The 25,377-nt window shown below is 41.6% G+C and overlaps 1 protein-coding gene across 2 annotated transcripts in view; it reads right to left on the reverse strand.

Moving 5' to 3' along the window:
- Positions 1–17,924: 17,924 nt before the first annotated feature.
- Positions 17,925–25,377, reverse strand: part of VWC2 (von Willebrand factor C domain containing 2) — a 101,423-nt gene continuing 93,970 nt past the window's right edge. Inside the window, exons 3-4 of one of the 2 annotated variants that reach the window (XR_009352754.1) lie at positions 23,056–23,464; positions 17,925–22,970 (exon numbers count right to left, since the gene is read on the reverse strand). Coding sequence is in view for 1 of the 2 variants with exons in the window: in XM_059170640.1 (XP_059026623.1) it covers positions 23,313–23,464 (152 nt within the window). In the remaining variant the exon portion in view is untranslated. Of the gene's footprint in view, positions 23,465–25,377 lie in introns of both variants that reach the window. The other variant, XM_059170640.1, reaches the window with a different exon arrangement.

Consider the following 25,377-nt stretch of genomic DNA (forward strand, 5'->3'; position numbering starts at 1 on the left):
AACAGAAATCAGGTGTGATATTATGCCTGATGGTATTAACATCCACATTCTATATAACAATGCAAATGGAATTAATGTTGATGACCTACAGGAGTGAAGTGATTGAATAAATTGTGCTATTTCCATAGGATAGAATGTTCTGTACTATTCTTTAGAGTTTTGAATCAAATGAACCAAAATGTTAACAACAGTTGTTTTATGTAATAGGATCATGTGGGAAGTTTTTTTGGTATCCTCTGTTTCTCAAATTTCCTACAAAGAAAGAAATTACTTTTCAAAAACTTGGAAGCGATGAACATACTTGGAAAAATTAAAATAGTCAAAATTGGCAGAAGACATTATTGCTCACCTCTCCAGCATGAATTTGCTTCTGCCCCTCTTCCCAGCAAAGCACCAAGTTTGTTCACTGCAGAGAGAGTCCTTTCTTAACTGTCAGCCCATGGCTTCTTTCTGGAAGTCGTATATTGAAACCATGGACCAACCTGCGGGCACAGAGTGGAGAAGTCCAAGGAACCAGGGCCTTGATGATGGTGTTGAACCGCTGCCCAGGTTGTGTCTGAGACCCAGCCTGCCCTGGGCTTGCCCAGTTGTGTGAGATGAGAACATGCCTTGTGCCAAAGCAAGCTAGATTTTCTGTTTAACTCGCAGGTAAAAGGATCCTAACCGATAGAATATTCACTACAGTAGCAGGGAATGTGGCCTGTAATAGCAGAACCCAGGTAACAGCAATGCTAACATTTCCAGATGGTGTGAGCATTTTATTCATGCTATAGATACCAGTGTTTTCCTTAATATTAGGTGTATTTTCCATGCTAATTTATTCAATTCATTAACATCATTTTAATCACTGTAATATTTGGTACACTTTAGCAAAGTTAATATGGCTACATGTTTCTAATTTGTGGATGTTTGTACTGCTTTCCAAAGTTTCACTGTTACACATAGCATGACAGCTAACTTTTTCTTTCATAATACTCTGTGATATTTTGAAGTCTTCTCTATGCTAAGTAGCCAGAAGAATACCAGATTTGGGTACTTCTAATCATCTGGACCATTTGCCAATCTCCTTCCTAAAAAAAGGTACCAGTTTGTACTCCTACCAGTAATATATCCGAGTGCACACTTCACTACACTCTCTCTGGCATCATTTTTTAAATTGTTATTTTAATACATGGAATAGTTTCCCACATTTTAATTATGTTGAGTATGGGTGAGTGCTTTCCTCGTAGAGGAGAGCTGCTGCTGTTGCTGATAATTGTCATTTACCGACTCCTTACTGTGTGAAAGGTTTTGTTTGAAATCCTTCATGTGTATTTTCATATTTAATATTCTCAACTCTGTGACTTGCCATTATTCTTCTTGTTCTGTGTATGAGAAAATGAGTCACAGTAATTCTGTAACTTTCCCAGGTTACACAGCTGGTAAGTGTGAAGATGTGTGCCAGTTTTGACTGGGTTCTACTGCAAGTCACAGAGTACTGATTTGGTGGTTTCTTTTCTCTCTGAAGTCCAGGAGGTCAGCTTAGAGCTGGTGCAGTGGCGGCATGGTGCCATCATCCCCTCACGCCACTTGTCCATTTTTTGGTCCCCCTCCTTAGTGCAGCTTTTGTCCTCACAGTTGCTGGTGGTGGTTGTGCTTCTAGGTCTTGAGTTTACCTTCCATTCAGAAGATGAAAATGAAAACCCAGTATAAAACTTCTAAATTATACTGAACTGAATCATGTCACAAGGGCCCCAGTAGTACAAAGGAGTGGAAGGCTGATAGATTCAGGTTTTGTTCTCATTAATAGAAGAAAGGAATAAAAGACATGGACTTGGGTCTTAGTGGGTCAAGCAGCAGGTGAAGTAATACAGTTTAATGAAGACTATGAAGTAAGGACTGGGTGAAAGAAAACAGTGAGTTGAAGGCTTTGGAGGACTAGAAATCCTCTTTGACTGTAATGAAAGTAGCTCTTTGCTCCTGTGACCACACAGATTTCTAATAAGTTCTAGTCAGACGGTGGGCTGATTGATCAAGTAACTTGAATTCACAACCTAGTAATGTTTCTCATGCTAAAGATAAAACCGTGATTGGGAAAGAGAGTGTAGGACCCTCAAAATTGAGATGAGGGCCTAGGGAAGATCCCAGTGAAGCTGGGCACATTAAACCCAACATTGGACTGGGTTGCTTTTGCCACTGGAAGCTGCCCTTCCACCCCTGAGGAGTAGTCTTCCCATTGTCTGGAGAATCTATTGTCTCTCCTAAAATGGTTGTCTCACCTTCCCAAAGCCATCATCACTGTTTTTCATTGCTTCTCAACCTATACTTAAACTTGAAGTGCCCAGTGAGTAGCTGGCCAGTTTATATCAGAAGATATCTGGGTTATACATGCTGTCCCCAATGGGGATCCTGTCTCCAATGAGTTGTATCCTGTAGAATCCTGTCTGGAGTGTGGGAAGTACCTTTGTCTTGATTGGAGACGATAGAAGATGTCAAAGGTGGGATGGTCACTTATATGATTCCCTTACGTTATGTTAGACTTTGTATTAGCAGACTGGAGCAAGAGAGTCACCATCTGGTCCTGAAGAAATGAGCTGCCATGTTGTGACAGGACCTGTTAGAGATCCTGCAGGGAGCTCTGCACACTGAGAGCAGCCTCTCCTGTCAGATAATACCTATCAGGGCCTCAGTTCTACAAGTGCAGGTAATTGAGCTCTGCCAACAGCCACATGGGCTTAGAAGGGGTGTCCATACTCAGAACAGAACCCATCCCAGCTAACACCTTGACAAAAGCAGTGTCCTGCACAGAGGACCCAGCTAAACCACACTCAGACTCCTCACTGGCAGACACTGAGAGAATAAATGAATGTTGTTTCAGGTCACAAAATTTGTGGTAATTTGTTACACAGCAATAGAAAACTTATAACTGATATATATGGGAGTAGATCCCAAGGACACCTAGAATGGAAGGAAAATAATGTTGAATTGGACTGAGTTTACTGAAATGGACACACTTATCAGAGGTCTGGATTCAGTGTATTATCTTGAGTAGCTAAGAATAGCACTAAAAGAGTTTGCTCATCTGATTGACTTTGGAATCTGTGAATCAACTTGAATCCAGCAGTGGATTATGCTGAATGGAATTGATGAAGCCAGAAGTACTTGGCATGCTGAATAAGATATCTAAAGTCTGAGAAGATTGGAGTGCTGAAGTAGATTTTCTGTATGGTGACTGCTTGCCCACTCCCCTATCTCTGGTTCCTGACATGTCTAGAGCTTGGAGGAGTTCTTGGCAAGTGGACTGCTGGCTTTCTCAAAATCTCACAATGGAAGCTCTTTGGTCCCGTAATGGTAGTTGGAATGCTGTCATTGAAATAGACTGCACTAATCTAATGGTGATGATGACATCTAGTTATTGTGCCAACAGGAGATCAAAGACAGGTGGGCATCAGGGTTGAAATCAGAACGATTTTTGCATGGGCCTGTTGTTCATTATGCCCCTAGCACTGAGAGAAATGGATGGCAGTCCAGACCACCATTGTTTTAGAATCTAATTTTATATATTAGAGCTCTCAGCCTGTTTCAAAGGAGCCTGATTTAAGCCAATGACAGTTGAGTCTTGACTTCTTAGCTAATATTATGAGAATTGAATCACAGACCCACAGATGTTTATACCTTGAACAGTGTGGGACAGGGGCTGCTCATGGCAACTCTTGAGGAAGGATTCACTGCTCTGCCAAATATTTATGCTTGCAAGTCTTTCCAGCCCTCCCTAAGGAGAACCGCATCCATTGAGTAGGGGGACTGCATAAAAGGTTATGAAAACTAGCAAATATTTTGGAGATTACTGGACTCCAGCTCTTACCTGATGCTCCTCCTGAGAACCAAAATGCCTCTATGCTTAGGGTGGAGACTAATAAAGGAATTTAGGGTCAGGCTCATCTCTCTATAAATTGGATGGACCTCCTAGCCCACTGTGAGTCCCAGAAAGTATAGTTGGAATAGCAACTGGACCTATTCCTCTTTTTGGTTTCATGAACTGTACAGTTATGGTGACTATAAAAAAAAAAAAAAAAAAGTCTCAGTGAACTTCTCTAGAACTATCTTTACCTACCAAAATGTTTAACCAAAGCAATATTGCATTTCTGGAGGGCTTGCAGAGACTAATGTCATTTTCAAAGGCCAGAAGGAGGAAGGGATAGTGATTCCTATGCATCACTGAAGATCCCATCTCTTTGGGCTATACCGAAGATAGACATGGATCTCAGAGAATGACCATCCAACTTGTTCAGGTGGGATTCCACTCAGAGCTCCTTTTACAGATATTGTTTATTGACTAGAATAAATTTAGTCCCCAAAGTATGGAATGCAGCTGCAGATCTGGTGAACAGCTTCATCTCTATGCTTTAAGGTAGAGCCCACCAGGAGCAGTTTGTTTTCTGCAGGCTGGCCAGAAGCACTGTCCTGCTGCAGGGATGTGTTGTACTCTAGCCTTGCTCATCAACTTGACTGCTGGTAATTTCACAATTTTGTCCATTTTGTGGTGCACCACACTTATCTACTCCAGTTAGAGGCACCCTTATAACTGCATCTGGTACATAGGAATTATCAAGGTCTTCACACAACTTTGTGAGACGTATGATGTCAGAGGGTTGGATATAAGCCCCCACAAAAATTCAGGAGCCTGCTACCATGGTAAAAATTCCAGGGGTCCTGTGATCTGGGGTATGTTGATGTGATGATGGATGAATTTCTTTATTATCTGACTTCCTCCACAAAGAAGTGCATTACCTAAGAGGGGGGTTTTCTTGGGTTTGAAGTTAGCATTTATGTCAAGTAAGTGTTGTTTCTGCTCATTTACAAAGTAACATGAGAGACCACCAGTACTGAATGAGGCTCAGAACAAGACCTGGCCCGGCAGCCATTATAGCCAGTGCACTAGCCGCTCCCTGTGTGGGCAGTGTGACCTAACCAGTCCAGACACACTAGGAATGTCGCAGCAGATGATGTACTGTGTGCAATCTTGGGCAGGTTTCTAGAGGTGTGGTAAATCGCCGTATGAAACTTTGGATTGGGAGAGAAAACCATGCTGATAACTCTTCTTCAGATAACTGTTCTCCTTTTGAGACACAGCTTCTGGATTGGTTCTGTGTTTTAGAGTTGTTTGCCAAGCTGCTATGTAATCAGAGCTGCTGGCAAAATGTCTTGTTCATTTGTACTCCCAACACATGGGGCTGTGAAACTGGGCATGCACAGGTGTAGAGGCAGTGGCTCAGACTCTCATGGTTCCAAGCCCTGCCTTCTCACTTCCCCCTGCATCCATGACCTCATGTGGTATTCGCCAACACAAATTGACTGGGGGAGAAAAGGTTTGATTCTAACCTATCTGCACCAAATTTTGGCAGCATTGCAAAGTGGACAGCTACAGTTACACTCACAGGGGTGATCCTGACGGGGAGTGGTAAAGAATTCCCCTTCTCCACAGGTAGAACTTGGAACAGTGTACCTGTTTTAACACTTTGTCAGGAATGGGGGATTACTAGAAGTATAGGTCTGTGTAGATTTTTAAGCAACAGTAAGTCAACAGTTTAGCTCACTGATCAGAGACTTGGAAGGAACAAGATTGGACATCTGGTGACAGAGTGTTAGAAAATGTGTATGATCTCTCCAAATGAGCACCAAGTGTGAAGGAATGCACAGTAGAGAGAAACTCAGCGGAGAACCTTAATAATCCCATGGGCATGATGACCCATCCATCCATGGATAATGGTCAGTTTCTCTCTTCTTGCCAGTAGGCTCATGAGCTAAGTGGTCATGGTGACAAAGATGGTGGGTCTGCTGGCTACTAAGGAACAAGCTGGCTACAGCTACTTCTGAGCGCCTGACCTTCCAACAGCAGAGTCCAACTATGAGCCCCCAACATGGCAATGTTTACCAGAGAGATAACCAGCCACTGGCATAGCAGATTGGCTACACTGGACCAAGCTCATCATGAAAGGCTCGTCACTTTGTTCACACGGGAACTGGATACAGATTTGCCTTCCCTGCATACAATATTTCTGCCCAAACTGCCATCTGTGGATTTACCAAATGCTTTTATTGCTGTCATTATATTCCTCCCAGCATTGCCACTGACCAGGGAACTCATTTTGTAGGAAATGAAGTGTGGCCGCAAGCTCATAGTCATGTAATTCACTGGCCTTGAAGCCATCTGGACTAAAGCTGAAGACTTGTATGGTGCCAGCCAAGTGACATCACTTACTGGAGCTAGAGTAATGTCTTCCTGGTGTGATAATTTTTGCTCCAAATCACCAACTATTAGCAAATAGCCACATGGCCTTCATCCATTTTGTGCCTGTGGAGTTATAGTGATTATTGTAAGATGGGCATAGTGGGAGACTCTAGAACTATGACTGACTAAATGACACTGATGTATCATGCTGTTGGTGCTATAGTTAAGACTCATGGGTTATATGTGTGTTGGGTGTAGGTAGTAGGAATGGCTTCTGCCTTTCTGCTAGAAAAACACTGGCTTCCTCCCTCTTTAACTTTGGATTTTGCTAGTTTGGAGGTATTATTTACATAGGGAAGAATGCCTCTATTAAATTGTAAGCTGGAACTTCTACCCCATGAGCTTGAACCAAGGGTAAAAAGCTAGTGATTGTACTGGTTTGAACTGATTGACCCAAATCAACAGAGAACTGGATTGCCGTAACACAAAGGAATAGGGATGATGCTAGCAGTCTTCCAAGGCAAGTCTGAGTGCTGCTTTGTCCTGTGGTAAAAGTAAATGGAAGACTAGAGCACCCAGTATAGGTGTGGCTGGCAGTATTGGCATGACTGCCATGACAGTCTTTACTGGAAGGAGTAACTGACTGACGGCCCTGCTGCTACTCTCTGAATCCACCTCTGCTCACACCAATCATGTGCTTCCCACAGACTGCTGCCACCACCAGTGACAGAATGCAGGCCCCTTACCTAGGTCTGTGGGGGCTTCCTGATGGGCAGCTGGGGTTTGAGAACCATTCATCAGCTGAGCCAGTTCCTTCTTAGAACTGTACTATAGTCTACAACTCAGTACCTAAGACCTTCCCTCCTCCTCTCCTCATGGGGTCCAACCTGCATCATTACATGTTTTCTCTTCCTCCCATTTTTCTTTCACAGATATATTCCCAGATTAACCTCTTCCACATCCAGTCCTAGTTTTGTGACTTTCCCAGAAGATCCAAGCTAACCTAAGTAATGCCTGGAGCTGGTCTGAGAATACAGGCAGTAAGATGGGATTTTCTCACTGACTCCCCAGTGGGCAGAGGGATTGCTCTGCTGAATGGCATATCTTTGCAGGTTGTGATGAGTTAGGTCTTTAAAAGATAAGGGAAAGTGATGCCAATAGGTCACTGTCAAGTCAGATTGATACTTTGAAAAGAAAGAATCTGGGGTGCCTGGGTGGCTCAGTGGGTTAAAGCATCTGCCTTCAGCTCAGGTCATGATCCCAGGGTCCTGGGATTGAGCCCCGCATCAGGCTTTCTGCTCCTTGGAGAGCCTGCTTCCTCCACTCTCTCTGCCTGCCTCTTTGCCTACTTATGATCTCTGTCTGTCAAATAAATAAATAAAATCTTAAAAAAAAAAAAAAGAATGAATCTGAAGTGGAAGTCTTCACAAGCAGTTGAAGACCATGTGTGAGAGCCAAAGGCCCTCCCTGGTACCATACAGAAAGACCCTATACTGGTATGGGCAGGAACTAGGGGATTGGAGTTTGGAGATGTTTGATCAAAGGAACTGGAATATAAAACTGACTATGCAGGAATTTATTACCTAGTATACTTTCAAGGGATATGATATTTAACCCCCTGGCAAGTCCCCTAGGTTATGGGGAAACTTAATGCTTGGGAGATGTCTGGAAAAAGTGATGGGCCACACTGAGCAACATAGAAATGCCAGAGCTGCCCCAGCACATTGTGTTCCACAAAAAAGCTCAAGGACACACCATTCACAGGGTCATCAGGATGTGCTGGTCTGAGTATTGGTGGGTTTCCCACAATGGGAGGAGAGGTAGCCAGAGCTATACAAGTCATACAAGACTGAAGGAATGCCTAACTATGGGGCACCAAGTGGCCATGAATCCAGAACTGTGGTAGTGGCCAGAACCCAGAACTGACCTGCTGGCAATCCATTGTTAGATGGAGATGGTACATTGAGAACTGAATCCAGGCAGGACCAGAGGACCCAAGTAGGTAAGCTGCATGAGCAGGTAATCCAGACCTCCATATCACCTATACCAAGTGTACTGCTCTGCTTCAAGCTCACATTAGTTCAAACAGCTGAGGATAAGGAAAAAATCCCAAGCTTGATTTTTGAGTGGATTGGCTTTGCCAGTGGTTTCAAGCCAGAATTTGAGAGTGGTTATCCTATTTTGGAGGTAGCCCTGAAAGACTGGAGAGGGTAAACTATAGTGTTCCTAGTCAGTGGTCAGTAGCCTGGCTGTGGCTAGAGGCCTAGAAGGAAAAATACTAGGAGACTGGAGACAAGGAGGTCTGGGACAGGGGGCCATGGAGTGACATACATCATAGGTGCAAAGTATGAAGACTTTATTTTATTTGAGAAAGAGTGGGGGGATGGGGTGAAGAGCAGAGGGGGAGGGAAAAACAGATGTGCCAAGCATAAAGCCCCACAACCCTGAGATGATGACCTGAGCCAAAATCAAGAGTCAGATGCTCAACTGTCTGAGCCACCCAGGCCCCAAAAGTGCAAAGATTTTTAATCACACACTAGCATACAGCAAAAATCATCCTTGGAAAAGTTACCAAATGACCAAGTAGTTTAAGTATCTTGGCCAGCTTCCCTCATCAGCTGCACTAGCATACATGTCGTATGGACACGTAAATGCAATGGCCAGGAGACAGTGATGGGGCTATATATGGTCCCAATAGCATGGGCTTCCATTTCCCCCATTGACTCTTACAGCCAATGACACCTCTGAATGTCAGATTTATCCCAAACAGAGACCAACAGTGAGTTCCTGATAGGGCACTGTTCCTCAAGGACACCAAACGTCCATGTGGTAATAAACTGATGACATCCAACTCTTTCCAGTGGTTCACCTTTTATGGAATATATGCCTGCCCATTATGTATAGCATAGCTGCCCAGGCCTGACCCCCCAGGCATGGAACCCTTCATAGAAGAACATTCGGCCAAGGTATGGGCCACTGTGCAGTGTAAGAAGTGCAGGAATTGGGCCAAAACCAGCCAACAGGGACATGGGAGTGCCCTCTCCTTCTGTGGGGTAGAGGATGGGTGAGAGGACAGCTGGGACAAGTAAGACCAGGGCTGGAGGTACAGTCTTGCCTTGGTGCTTTCACTTGGTAGGGTGGGTTTATGGCCAGAAAGGTCTTTGGCTACCAGGTCAGTCAGCTTTTTCCCAACCAATTTTTTGTCTGTGTTTGTTGGTGGGCCTGGGATATATGGGGTGCAGTAAAGAAACCAGGGAACTCCAGCAGTGGTGTCCCGCAACTCCTGAGGTTCTTAGGCAGCCTTCTCCTCCTCTACAGATTCCTGAGGTTTCTTAAGCTTGTTTGTTGTGTCAAGGATTTTTCGTAGTAACATGGTGAACCTTGGGGGAATGGGGATACTTTATTTTGGCAGGACCAGAAGTCTCCTGTAATTTAATTTCATTATCTTAGTATCTTTGGAATCTGTGGTGAGTTTGCCTTTCCCATTCCTGACATTGGTTATTTATGCCTTCTATTTATTCTCACTCAGTCACATCAGATTTATAATTTCTGTTGGCCATCTCCTTTGTCCTTTGGCATATTTGGAATTCTGTTTCTTGATTTATAACATATGGAGATTTTTAAAATATTTTTTATTGATTTATAGTTTAATTGAACTGTTGTCAGGATTTATAATCTCCATGATGTCAGATTATAGTATGTTGAGACTTCATGGCTCAGTTTAAAGTCAGTGTTTATAAATTTTCCACGTGTATTTTTAAAACGGTGTATTCTGTAACTTTTTAGAAAGAAATATGTGCATGTCCAGTAGGTCACCTTTGTTAAGTATGGTGTCCAAAACTTCTGAATTTTTTATGTCTCCTATTTATTCCACCAGTTACATATAAAAGTATTACCCTGTAGATTATGCTGTATGTCTTTATCAAGATGTAATATTTATTGGTCCTTTTACCGTTTATATAATCATCCTTTTTAAAAAAGAATTTATTTGAGAGAGAGAGCATGAACGAGAGAGAGAGCAAGAGCAGGGTTGGGGGGATGCACAAGTAGGGAGGGGGCAGAGCAAGAGGGAGAAGCAGACTCTCTCCTTAGCAGGGAGCCAGATGCAGGGCTGGATTTCAGGAACCTGAGATCATGACCCAAGCCAGAGGCAGACACTTCACCAACTGAGTCACTCAGGTGCCCCCTCATCCTGTAAGAATGCAGTTGCCATAAAGATACTTTCAATCAAATGAAAATTGAAAAATTATCAACAGTAGAAATTCACTAAAAGAAATACCTAAAAGAGTATTCTGCGGGCAGAAGAAAAATTATTTGCAGTGAAGCGAAGGAAGAAATAAACAATAACATGGTAAATATGGAGCTATAGCGAAATGAATAGTATATATTAGAAAAATGGTTGTAAGGATTTACAAATTTAAAATATGCAAAACTAAAACAACCAAAACAATAGGTGTAAGTAAGGAGGGGTTCTGTGGAGTTAAACTGTCCTGGGCCTTTTGCATTGTCTACAAAATGATAAAAGCATCAATAAAAAAACTAGATCTTGATGAGGCGCCAAGTGTACTGTGATCTCTAAGGTTCTGTGTCTGTACATAGAATTATTATTATTATTATTATTTTAAATATAATTTTTTATTTTTTATAAACATATATTTTTATCCCCAGGGGTACAGGTCTGTGAATCACCAGGTTTACACACTTCACAGCACTCACCAAAACACATACCCTCCCCAATGTCCATAATACCACCCCCTTCTCCCAAACCCCCTCCCCCCAACAACCCTCATAGAATTATAAGTTGGCAGTTATTTCCTTCAGCGCTTTGAAGATCTTTAACTCTATTCGGAATTCCATGGTTTTTTTTTTTTTTTTTTTTTTTTTTTTTTTTTTTTTTATACCATGTTGTTATCATTGTTTTCTGCGTTGTTATTGTTGCCCTCCTTCATTGTCTTTAGAAGGTCATCAGTCATTATCTTTCAACTGTTGCTTCTGTTCCACCCTTCCCCCTTCATCCTTTTGTAGCTTTAAATATTCACTATATTCTTTACTTTCTTCTGCTTGCTTTTGCATTTTCTATCTGTGCTGCTTTTCTTTTGTTCGGTCTTCCAATTCATTATTCTCTCTTAAACTGTGTCTAATATGCTGTGAAGCCCATTCGACCATAACTTCGCATTTTGCAGTTCCAAAATTCTTAACTTTTTTTTTTTTTTTTCCGTTTTGCTTGGTCTGAATTGGGTTTCTAATCCTCTGCTGAAATTTGTAATTTTGTCCTGTGCCTGCTGAGTGCAGTGGACTGGCTTTATATTCTGGATCTGATTACTGGCTCATTAGACAACCTGTGGATCTGCAGGTGCTGTTCCAGATTTCAGCTCCTCTGTGTTGATGTTGTCTCTCAGTTCCGTGTGCCTCTGTAGTTTTGACCATTGCTTTGTGTTTGGTAATGTTTGTCGTCATAGTTCAGGGCCAAAGATGGTATCACTGACTCTTAGAAAGGAGTCAGACACTGCAATGACCTGGGATCACTTTAACTCGGTTTCAGCAACTCTGATTTTTGGGAGTAATCCAATGATTCAGAGATGGGCTGTCATTAAGATGGCACCTAGTTCACCCTCAGAACACCTGTGCACCTTGCATGCAGCCCTGGGGTCACCCACTGAAGTGTGGGGAGGTTACAAAGGTCCCACGCTTGGTACACCCACACTCCGCATATTGCCCTACGCACTCACCCCACATGATGCAAAAAGTGCTGTTCAGTGTCTCTGTTCACTGTCCCAAATAGGAGTCATACTGGGGCAGGAATGCTCAGAATGCCAGGCTATACTGCATATTTGAGTTTTCCAGCTCTTGGTTTGGTAGTTTTTCCTAGGTTTTTAGCTCTTTAAGTGCTTCAGGAGGGATTATATATTCTGTCCAGTTTATTTTGTTGACTTTGGCAGGAAGATTTTTCCAAATTAACATAATGTGCCAGTTCAGGAATGTGAGTAAAGTTCTTAGTTTTAAAAAGATTTTTGTTTTTTATTAATTTTCAAAGAAGCCTTTCTTGATTTTACAGCAAAGAAAACTCTAGTGAGGGGGGTCCATAAAAAGAATCAGAATTCAAGATACGTACTTACCCTGAGTCCATAGTTCTAGTTATTTTGTTTAAGGAGCATTATATTCACTTTTAGAAATGACGGAGTAAAAACATACCATCATCACGTGCTGTGGGGCATGATTATAGTGTAGATACTACTTAGTATAAAGCAGTATCTGTCCTCCATTTAAATGACACAAGTGAAAGTCAGAATATATATTTGAATAAGCCTCAGGATTTTATTTAAATAACTTAAAATAATTGTAGATTTTTGAGTATTTTTAATGACACACTTTATTCTTGTTTAATCTAGTTTAAAAGGCTGAAATATTTTAGACGTATTCTCTTAAATGTGACTCTGTCTGGAAGTGCAAAACCCAGTTTAATAAATAGTTTATTTTACAAATCAGTTCAACACACATACCCATGCAACAACACATACAGATTGGGCCTAACCATATAAATTCAGCTCCACATAATATTAAGGTATTATAAAACATTTTTCTGGCAGATATTATATATAAATGGGATAAAAGCTATGAGATTATGTAAGTTGTATGTTTTTAATTTAAACATAGGAACAAAATGAGTCCCAAATTAGACATCCACTTTTACTGAATTAGAATCTCCAAAATGTGTTAGTTTTCAATATTCTCATATTTCCAGTGTATTAAGTAATAAACCCCGTTATGAGGACCTTGTGCTTTGTCAATATTATCTATTCTAGCCTGTGTGTTTTACAAATAGGAACTCATGTAATTATCTTCAGGGATGCTCTGCTGTCCCACTTGACTAAAGAGCAGTCAGAAGTACAGAGGTAGGTGTCTTGTACCTGATCAACATTCAGCGAGTGGTAGGATGGTGTTTGGAACCACACCTCCAATGGCCAAAGGCTTTGCTGCTAAATTACATAAAGCAAAGAGTTTGCAAAAATTTTTGAGGATATTTAAATATTACAAGGATGCTTTGGCCTTGGATTTTAGCCATTGCAATTCTGTAAGTGTGGACTAAGGGCTGTGCCGGGGGTGGAAGCCAGGTGCCCACATCCTCTCACCGGGCACCAGAGCCATCGCTCCACCCAGCACGTGCTAGTCCTTGTTCCCTAAAAGCATCGTGGGCATTCCCTTTGGATCAATTTCCTCCCCTCTTTCTCCCTGACTGGAATTCCCCTTGGTATCTTCAGCGCTGAGTGTGATAGTCTCCATATGTCAGATAAGCAGGAAAGATAGTGGTTAGAGATTCCTCTGTTGTTACACTTGGTAGAGAAAATTGATGTTGTTGTACCCCGAACATGAACACTTGCTGGCAGACTCACTTTCACTAAAGAACCTATAAAAATATATCATTGTTCTCAGTCTATAGAAAACTGTAATTCATAAATGTAATAAGTACAACATTTTAGTATATTTTTTCCCTACAACAGTTTGTTAGAAATGAAAACAATTCTAATTATCTGGCACCTTGTAAAGCATCACATATATTTGCAAATGATGCCATTTGCCAAAATCTTTTCTTTTTTCACTTTCAAATACTGGGTCCATGTAATAGGAATTTAAAATTCTTTAAAAAGATCAATTCAAATTATAAGTAGTAAATAACACAATTGAATACATATGTATATATACACATGCTCGTATTTATAGCTATGCAGAAATAGTTACAGGATTTATGTAGCTGCATTTACACAGACAAATGACAAAATCAGCTGAAAAGGGTCTTGGTCTACCCAGTGCACCTGTTACTGCTTATAGCCAGCTTTCTTTGATATCTGGTTTAAAAGGAATGTCTAGCCAATGATACTTCTTGTGTCTTTTGTTTTCATCATATCCCACTTCTATTTATATTTTAGGTTTCAGTAAATTTAGAAGGTAACTATCCATTTGTATTCATGCATGTATAGAAAGAGAACCTCCAGCTTTTTTGAGGAATAAATTGAGTGAAAATTATCTCACCCATAAACTACTTTTGTCTTATTATTTTCTTTGTTTCCTTAAGAAAGGGGTTCATTATATAACCTTGAGTTTTTAAGAAATACCTGTCATGATTTGAAAAGTTTCTAAAATGTCTTTTAAAATTTGCATTACTCTTAAATTTCAACTTTCCCATTTTGAGTTCCATGTGCAAATTAATCACTCTCTGTACGTCCCCCCCAATTATTATATAAAATTATTTGTCCTTTCAAAGTGTAGATAAACTGTTTATTGTACTAAAAAAGCCCATAGTGTTTCTTTTAAAGACATTTAGTTTTTGGTAAAGGGCACATTTTGATTCTCATTTCAGTGTTGCTAGTTGTAAGATCTTTATATATATTTTTTTACAGTATCAATGCCACAATTAATCTACAACATACAAAAAGACAGATGGGACATATTTTTGTATCAAACCCCTTTATTGCAACAACATCTATTTTTAAATGGGACTATTTTCTTCTAGAGAAACAGCAAGGGAGGGCAGGGGCAGGTGGATCCACCTGGCCAGCAGCCCACAACTGGCAGCTGGGGACACCTTCTCCAACCACTCCCATCATCTCTGAGTTGTTTTGGGAAATAGCACGTACTTTGAAGTCGCAGATTTAACATTACATAACGTGAGCAGAGCACTCTATAATTAATTTATAGTAACTACATTAAACCAGAGTTGGCGAGGCTGAGGTGGAAAATGTGTGTAGAATGCGATGGAGAGAGCAGAACTAACCCAAGAAGGCACTTAATTTTTTTTTTTAAGTCATTGGTTCCACACAGTATGAGTTTCATCATTCAGTCACCAGCTAACGTATGCCAGGAGGTAGTGCAAATTTGTTCTCAGTTATAAATGGTGTTGCTGATGCCAGTTAATGGCTTTAGTGCCCAAGTTCAAAGTGGCCTGCAATCTCTTCCCTATTTCTGCTGATTTTTGCACCTCTGTAGTGTACTTGACTAAGGGTACACTTGGGAACCATGCATTTCCTAGTCACCGAGGCTGAAGCCAAACTTGACACAGCATATACCCCGTAAATATCCATAGACGGAGAGAAATGATGGAATAAGGTCAGCAGCTACTCTGATGGGAGAATATTTGATGCAGGTGGTGCGATCCGTTCCAGCCCTGACCACACCCCACGCAGGAAAATGGAACCAGATGGAGATGCCTCACTTCTCTCCCTGACATGGAACAAGTTACCTACCATGTGTTAATTTCCTCATCAATACTTCAGAGTTGACAAAAGGGAGAACTAAAGTGAAAGAATTTGAAATGCCTGTTGGAGTGCTTGTCATAGAATTGGCACACAGTAAATGGCAGGTAGTTTCACTCAGCTTCAGGAAGACTGGGTCCTAACATTTAGCCATATTTTGTAAGTCTCAGTGGAAGGACCATATCTAAAAAATAGACATATAAAACACCACTGAAGCTTGAATACTATTTGAACAAGCAATCTAGGTATTGATCAGTTAGGGATCAAAATATATGACAAACACTTAGACAAAGGAGGTCAGTATTTTGTGAGGAGCTACCTTTTGCTTTGACAAATATCAAAATCACCATAGTTGAATTAGGGGGTCAGGAGGCTGATCTCCTAAATGCCATTCATACAAGTACCATTCCCAGTATTTGGGAGGAGTAGAACCCAAGAGCATTTTGAAAATCTGGTCTTCTATCTAGAGGCCCCTGCTCTAAAAGTGAATGGTAAGACTTCAAAGCCCAAGCTCTCTCATAAAGCAGAGTTTTGTTCTTAATCCCATCAATCACTACACTGAAATTTAAGCCTATTTCTGAACTTCTCCAAGCCCACATTGACTTTTTTGCAAACAAAGGGAGACTATGAACCACTGGGGATACTGAGGCTAAATGAAATTAAAAAGCACCTATAGAACACCTGGGTGACTCAGTGGTTAAACCTCTGACTATTCATTTTGGCTCAGGTCATAATTTCAGGGTCCTAAGACCGAGCCCCACATTGGGCAACTTGCTTAGGAAGGAGTCTCCTTCTCCCTCTCCCTTTACGTCTCCCCCGACTCATGGTCTCACTTGTATGCTCTGTGCCTTTCAAATGCATAAATAAAAAATCTTTAAAAAGTTAATCATTAAATATTACTAAATTTTAAATAAGAGTGAGAAATGTTTGTATTTCCTGAAAATTGAATTTGAAACTAAGGAGGCAACATTTACAATTGCTTTAACTCCCCAGCATGTGTCAGTGATGTACTAAAGTGACTCTAGGTATATCCTTTGATTATAGTTAACCCTGTACCTGAATAACGTTTAAGTCATAGGTTTTGTGTACTTCTTTGAACTCACTGGAGAGAGTTAAATAGTACATATCACTTGGACTGTCAAATGCCCATGTGCCAGAGCGCATTTTCACTTAAATCTTCCTAATGTTATTGACACTTTGGGTGAGCATGCCTGGCAAGGATGTCCCTGTGACGTAGCATTCAACAGGATTTATTCCCTAAGTAGCAAGATACCTAGCAATAAAACCTAACCAAACAGGCGAAAGATCTATACTCTGAACATTGTGAAATACTGACAAAAGAAATTGTGGGTGACACAAAGAATGAGAAGATATTCCATGAGCATGAAGTGGAAGAACAAATATTGTTACAATGCCAATGTCACCCAAAGCAATCTACACATTTAATGGGACTCCTATCAAAACACCAACAGCATTTTTTACAGAACAAAGAATCCTAAAAGTTGTACAAAACCACCAAAGACCCCAAACAGCCAAAGCAATCTTGAAAAAGGAAAGCAAAGTTGGAGGCCTCACAATTCCAGACTTCAAGTTCTATCACAAAGCCGTAGTGATCAAAACACTGTGGCACTGTAGTGAGCACTGGGTGTTATATGCAACTGGTGAGTCACTAAGTTCTACCTCTGAAACTAATGCAAACAAACATTTTTTAAAAAAGCAATATGGTACGCATACAAATATGGACATATAGATCAAGACACCAGAAATAAACCCACAATTAAATGGCCAGTTATTCTTTGACAAAGCAGGAAACAATATCCAATAGAAAAAAGATGGTCTCTTCAACAAATGGTGTTGGGAAAACTGGACAGCTACATGCAAAAGAATGAAACTGGACCACCTTCTTATGCCATTCCTGAAGATAAATTCAAGGTAGATTGAAGACCTAAATGAGAGACCTGAACGTAAAAATCTTAGAAGAGAACACAGTGACTTCTTTGACATCGGCCACAGCAACTTTTTCTAGACATGTCTTTTGAAGCAAAGGAAACAAATCAAAAATAAACTTTGAACACTGAAAAAATAAAATTAATTTAAAAAAAAACCTACTAGGACTACATCAAAATAGCAACGTTATGTACAAGAGCAGAATTATGGAAGCTACCCAAGTGCCCATCAACTGATGGATGGGTGAGGAGGATGTAATATATATAAACAATGAAATGTTTGTCAGAAAAAGAAATGAAATCCTGCCATTTATAATAACACGGATGGACCTAGGGAGAATAATGCAGAGTGAAATAAGTCAATCAGAGAAAGACTGATGCCATATGATCTCACTCATGTGGAATTTAAGAAATAAAACAAATGAGCAAAGGGGGAGAAGAAAGAGAGGGAAGCCAAGAAACAGACTCTTAACTCTAGAGAACACCCTGATGATCACCGGAGAGGAAGGAGATGGGGAAGCAGGTGGTGGGGAAGCAGGAGTGCACCTGTCATCATAAGCACCTGGAACTCTTGAATCACTCATTGTACTCCTGAAACAGATACAATACTGTATGCCAAGTAACTGGAATTAAAATAGAGATGTAAAAGCAATAAAACATAAAAATAAAAATTAGGTGTTTGGACTTTATTTCTACATTTTCATGTTAAAGTTAAAACACATGCAAAAACAAATAAAAAATCCCCCAAACCCAGGTCCTCTGCAAAACTCAGAGTGAACTTTGACACGCGATTAAATGTAGGCAACCACCACCTCCTAACACTTTCCCAACAGCCTGTGGAAGTGGGTGTTTCTGCAGACATGACTGAGTTCATTGATTCATTACTTTATCAGAGACCTATTGAGTAATTACGTACAAAGATGACAGCATGCATGCATACTGCACTGTGAAAGTCTAAGACAAGAAATTTATATTCTGAAAGTCAGAAGTAAGTAAATAAATACTGTAAAGACCAAAGCTGTAAACTTGATTTGTTTTATCATTACTAAGAACCAGTGTCTCCTCAATATAAGAAATTATTTTCAGCCTCAGAAATTTTAATTAGGCTTGCATCAGAAATGGCCAGCGCCTAAGGGCCATTCGCTATAAACTCTGCAATGGTGGGGATTTGCTATGTCTCAGTTTGCTATACCCTGGACACTGAGGTTTGCACGTCAGCTGAGAAAGCAGGAGACAACAGGTCGGGCAAACAGTCATGGAAGCTTTGAGTTGCTCTTCAAGACAGTCATTGGCCTTAAACATGGACAGCAAAGAACTCTGTGTTAATATATCGAACACAATTCAGCAAGCCTTTAGCATAAAAGTATTGGATGAGAGTCTAGGGACTGAATGTTCTGTAGCCTGAAAGAAAGAGATTTTAGCATGAATAATAGAGCAAACAGACAAAAGGAACTATTTTGCAAAGTATGTTATGATCTCTAAATCATGCTAGCATAAAATACCAGACAGACAGTATGGTAGGTGCCCAGAGCAACTGTCCACATTAGGACGAAAGAAGCTTTCTCAGAAGCAACAGCACGTTAGTTGAAAAATGGTGACCGTCTACAAGTGCTGAAAAGCCAGGGAGTTGGGAAACAGAGGCCATGTTCAGAGAGTGGTTGGCGGCACCCAAAGCCTGAGGCTCTCACAGCCAGCAGAGACTCAGGGTGTGGGCTGTGACCTAGCTGTGAAGATGCCAGCCCATACCCTGAGGAGTTTGCCCTGTATTTGTTCAGTCAAAAACATCATCTGTGTTCAGGGAACGAAACTGGTAGACTGGGGAGGCTGGCAAGAATGGCAAGGATGAGCCAGCTCTACAGGGAACAGGGAGAAGTAGCCTCTAGCACACAGAACATATGAGCTAGAAACCTTCGTGTATTCCTGAAGGAGTGATTGCTCTCTCTGCATCTGAATACTCAGGAAAAGTGAGGGCACCAGCCATCCACAGGGGCTGCTAGTGGGAACAGAGGGCTGTGCAGGTAAGTCTAGTAACGACAGTGTGTGCCAATTATACTGGCTAACGGAGCAGATGCTGCAACCACAGGTGCCTAACCTGCCTTGTTGTGTGGATAAGGTGGCACCTAATCACCTCCCCTTAATTGTTTTTTAAGTAAACTCTACTCCCAACGTGGGGTTGAACTCATGACCCCGAGATCAAGAGTCACACGCTCTACCGACTGAGCCAGCCAGGTGCCCCTCACCTTTCCTTTTTACATGGCATTGCAGAAAAGCATCTGATTTTTTAAAAGTTATTAAGAGCAGACTCAATCTCTTGCCTATTAAAGCAGATATAGCAAACTGCTGATATTTGTTAAATTTGACTTGTGTCTATAATTCTGTTTCCTGGATGTTTATATTTAAAAATAATGGATATAATTTTCAGTGTTCGGTTAAGTTAGTGTATACTGGGAGCATTTCAAATAATGGATACATTAAACACCTTTCACTGCTTAAAAGCAAAGCAAAAAAAAAAAAAAAAAAAAAAAGAAAGAAAGAAAAGAAAAGATAAGAAAAAGAAAGAAAACACCTAAATTCTTTGAAACTGGATTTTTTAAACATTTTATACATACGACATTTGTGTTGGGGGAACAGAGAGGAGAGTTTCTTAAACATATTCATGTTGCTACAGATTTTTAAAATGGGTAAGAATCTATCTCTTAAACCTGTTTCATTGTGCAAAGAAGAAGAACAAATTGAAAGTGTCAAAAAGCCCAAAGAAAAATGCTGAAATGTCAGCTTCAAGGCATGTAATCTCCTTGTGTCAAGGACGCTCTCACTTCTGCACCAGCCCTGGTGCTGGGTGGGGACGCGTCTCACATGTGCTGCAAGAAGGAATAAAATGCAGGGCTTTGAAATTACCCCAGACTTCCGTGAAATGTACAAGGGCTGACAGACCCACGCAACGACACAGGAAAGATCCTGTGACTGAAAGAGAACATCTCGCTTGGATGTCTGGGACGCCAGGTTCGATCGTTTCCAGAGTACATGTCGCTTCGCATGGGCAGATATGCAGGTTGAATAACTTGAAGTACATGTGTGCGTTACGTCTGAAAGCGCTATTTCCCTTTTCAACCCGAAGAAGTCACTTAACAACATAAAGGGACCCAAGGAGCAGACCTATGGGAATACTAAGAATTATGGCTCTCCAACACATCTGCATGTGAACTTTGAGGTTCCTTTTCAGGACCGTGTCCAAACCAGAATATTTTGGAATCAGATAACTTGGATGTGTATTTTCCTCTTTTTATAATGCAGTTATTAAGGTTGAATGAATAGAACAATGTCACTGTTAAAAACTTTTGCAAAAGATTCTATGGGAAAAAAGAAAATAAAATTTCAATGTGCTACCACCTTCTAGATGGGGAACCCCACACTCATGGCAAGAACTAACCTAAGAAAAATAAGTCTCTCTTAGACAAAAATGCAAATAGCGTCATTCTACATTAAGGATACGCAGTGTCATTAACCCAGATTGGGCCACATGTGTGGTTTACGTAGCGTTCTTACGTGGAAAGAGGAATGAGGGGTTCGTCCCAGAGAGGGACAGGGACTTACTTCAGTGTAAGAACAGCTGCTGTGTTCCAGATCTCCACACTGCACCTGGGACAAGGGCGGGTCACACTTTTAGAGCATGAGCAAGTCTGTTTCTCAAGGTGCTTTCCTGTTCACTCTATACGACAAAGTCCCAGGTTTCCCGAAATTCTCACAGGTCCCCCTGTACTTACTGCAGAGCTCACCACCCATGCAGGTGGGGACTTACATCATCACGGGAGGCAGGGAGACCCTGGGCCTCTGAGTCTAACTGTAGCATGTTTCCTGGGGAGAGAAGAGGCTACTTTGTGTACTGTTAGCAATAGTCAATGACCCACCTCCCAGTGGGGATTAGAGCCCACTGGTGGCAAAATCGTAATTTATATAACCTCGTCTCCAAAGAAAATCTACCTTTCGATAATAGAGTGATGATGGCCAATGTCTAGTAGCCTTTAGTTTAGTACGGAAGTTTAAGTTTTGGAAAGCAACTAGCTAGTAATTCCCCTGAGTGTTTTCTTGAAAATCTATGTGTGTGGAGCCCATTTGGCCCACGGCGGTTTGTGATAAACAAGATTCAAATTAAGTGTAAGCATATGTAAAGTTCTTGAGGCTTCGGTTAGTGCTGGCTGTACATTTATTAAGGTACATAGTGGTTCATGTTTTCAATAATGACAAATATATCCATTTTTCTTCATTAGTCAACCTTTAATGATTGAAGGGGTTTCTTAGATACTGCGTGATATTTTGGTATTCTCTGCTCTTTTCAGGGAAGTTTTCCAACTTTCCTTTGAAAGTTGAAAAGGAAAGTTGAAAGTCTCCTTGAATTGACCTCCTGCCACAAGGCACTATAATTTCCTACTCGTGTTAAGTCTAGGGCCCAAAGCCCATGAAGACAAGAAACCATGCTTTATTCTCTTTTTTGTCATCAGATGATTTGTACCTAATCGCTGCTTAATTCAAAAATTTGGAATAAATAAAAATATGGAAGAAAAAAAACCCTTTAAAGATTCAGATAATGACAATCATTATTTCTCACTGTATGCCTATTAAGACTGGTCACCTTCCCCAGCAGTGTGCCGGGGGTCAGTGTGATTGCTAAAGGCAGAGATATTCTGATATATGCATTGCTCAAGGATCGGGATCTGCAGTGGCTTCTCCTGCTCCCCTGTCCAAATGAGGAGAGGCAAAATCCGTTTGGGATTACAGGTAACCACACAAAAGTAGCTGAACACATGTGGGGTGCTGTGTTCACAAACTGGCTGGGACGCGCCTCTCTCTGCTCAGGAAGGACGCCTAATACAGGGCCATCTTTCATAGTCTACACTGCCCCTTACAGAGGGGAGTTGATCGTTCTGGTAAGAAACACGCATCCACTGAGAGGACAGGTGGGAATCCCTGCACTGTGTCTGGATTCCAGGTGGAGACTGCCTGGGGTTTGGGTTTTCCTCTATTCTGCTCCAGACTCAAGAAACCCCCCTATTTCACTGTGCGCTTCAGCCTGGTAGGACGGTAAGGCAAACTGTCCATCCTGCGCCATTGCTTGGCTTACGAGATGATTGAAGGCATGCCCGCAAGAGAAAGTAATGTGCGTGAGAATGAGCCCTATGCTTGTGATCATCTCTGGTCCCCAACACAGGAGCCTTGAATACACAGAAAAAGTGCGTGTCGGTTAACTTTGTACCTTCCTCTCCCAAATGACTGAGAACAGAGGTGAGCAAAGCAGGGAGTCATCACGAGTAGGAAGCATGTTTGTGCAAAGGAGACCGGATCTTGTAAGGACAGACACGGGGTCTGTCTCTGTAACGAGACAGAACGGGACGGGGGTCAGGATTTCAGTATTTCATTTTCTTACGGTCCATCGATGGGCGCACTGTTCCAAGGTGTGAAGCAGAAGCCAGCTACCACTTAAAAGCTCACATGAGAGAATCGGGAACTGAAGACGATATGCAGGTACACAGTGAGCACGGTTGACAACACGGCATTTTTAATCTGTATCTATAGAAAACATTTATATAAGCTCTCTAATAGAGGGATTATAGAAATACATTTAATATAGAATAGTGTACTTCGGTGTACTTACTGTGAAAATAGCACATTTATTTAGAGAGAGGGTTTATGCCCAAAGTTCTTGTGGACATTTGGAAACACACCCATTTCCTTCTTTTGCAGTAACTGTTAGCAAGAAACGCAAAAGTACCAACCATGTTCCATTGTCCTCATCAAAAAGTCTTCTCCTGTTGAATGCTATTCCCCAGAGTCATCATCTAGAATGTTCCCATCAGTAAAATGTTCTAGAAAAACTTTTTTTTGTTTTTGTTTTTGTTTGCGGTCCTGGGTCTACATCTGCCGGCACTCGTGCCTCGTACACATGGCCTGTCTCTCGATCCTCCACGTGCCCTCCTCATAAGTGCAGTGACAGATGGTGCACTCGTCCGTCTTGACTTCTCTCCCAGCTGGGATGACCGCCGTCTCCGCAAAGCAGTTTGGGCCTGCAATGCAGAAGAACATTTATATTAGCAGTGTGCATGAATACGCAATGCATTTCATTAGGTAGCCAGCTTTACAGGATGTGTTTTATTCCCTCTCCTATGAATGACGGTGGCAAAGTGACAACTTAAATGATACGAAGCACTCCCACGTTTGTCCTGAAATGAAACTAATGTTATTTCCATTTTTTATGAGAGGCCATACTGTGATTTTCACTAACTGTTCCATTCGGGGGCCTTCTACAGAAGTCCAATCTGCAATCATTTAATTTAATTAATTCTAAGGAATCACAGTAAAAAGCTAATTAACTGTGACTTTCAAAAACAACCAGCCTTATTCTTCATGGCACCTTTACAGGAGGAAGTTTAAATAAGCAAACTTCCTGGAGTCATAGTAAGCCCCGTGTAACTGCTGCACCTCTCAGAGCCGGTGTTTGGACATAGGCCCCCAGGGGGCTCTTCAAACACTGGCTGCTAGTCCTAACCCCGCAGTTCTGATTCATTCGGTGTGGGATGGGGCTGGAGAACAAGCTTAGGTGACATGTTCCCACGTGCTATGTGCTGCTGCCACTGCTGGTCTGGGATCCCCTTCGGAAAGCACCATTTAGCACTGGACCAGGCCTGTACATTCCACAGGCTTCCAGATCTGCTCTACCTCCGAGCTCCCTGTAAAATGGACACATGAGTACTTACTGGGGCCTAAATAAGGCACCCCACCCCCAGCTTTGAACTTCAACACTGAGTCAGTCTCATTCTCCCTTCTCTGCATCTGTAGTCTTTGATAACATGCTCACTACCAAAATATGTTTAATTGTGATGTTCACAGCCATAAAAGAGATGAGAAACATTCGCCTGCAAGTTTTTTTTTTTTTTTTTTTTTTTAACAAACTAATCCAAACAAGCTCCAGGATAAAAACTGGCTCTTATAATTCTGCTTTTCACATTAGCCAAGGGGTCGATGTCATCCTCTGGAACCTGTACCCCAGTATACACAGCTCCTTCTCCCTGCCAGGGCTCTGGCTTCTTCTTGCCCCTGGCCCTTCCTACTCAGACACAGCCCTAGGATTCAGCCCTTGCCTTATTTTTTCTCCACTGGAGACCTTGAAGCATTCACAATCATCCATCTGAGGATGAATCCAAATTGCGGCTCCGCTCTTCTCTCTCGAGCGCTGGTTCTGTATATCCAGCCTTACCAGGTGTGGTCAAGATCCTCTCCTCTGTCAGTTTTGGTGAATTACAGTATTTTAAATACAGACCCTCACCCACTCAGTCGGTCAACGTGAGATCCTCCATCTCTGCACATTCCCGCACAACCCACTTGGGGCTCCTCCTGACCTCTGTGCCCCAGGATGGCTTCCTCAGCTCTCTGTCTGAGGTGAGAGCCTAACAGTGGCATGGCAGCTGCTCCGGGCAGGATCCACTTTGTCCACACTGTGGCACGTGAAACACCGGTGAAATCTACAGTCCCTCTAGCTGTCTTTAGCATGTTTCTTTATTTCTGTTTGTTTCTTTTGCAGAGTTTAATCTAAGGACACAATCTCCTTCTAATTTTCCCTAATATCTCTCAGTGTGCTCTTCACACAGAAGACACACTTAGAAGACACAACTGTCCAGAAATCCTGTACTTGTGGGTGTAGGTCCTTACAGGTCTCCTCTCCAGAAAAATCTGGATTCAAATGTGATACCTCTGCTTAATAGTTATGTGATCTTGGACTAAGTAATTTCATTGTTTTGAGCTTTAATAGCCTCTTTTACAGAATCTAGGCAGAGGGACCCGGATAGACACTTTTCCAAAGAAGGCATTTGGATGGTCAACAGACACATGCAAAGGGGCTCCACATCACTCATCATCAGGGAAATGCAAATCAAAACCACAATGAGCTATCGCCTCACACCTGTCAGAAGGGAAAAAAACG

Source organism: Mustela lutreola, chromosome 4, assembly GCF_030435805.1.
Source record: "Mustela lutreola isolate mMusLut2 chromosome 4, mMusLut2.pri, whole genome shotgun sequence".
Taxonomy (NCBI): Eukaryota; Metazoa; Chordata; class Mammalia; order Carnivora; family Mustelidae; genus Mustela; species Mustela lutreola.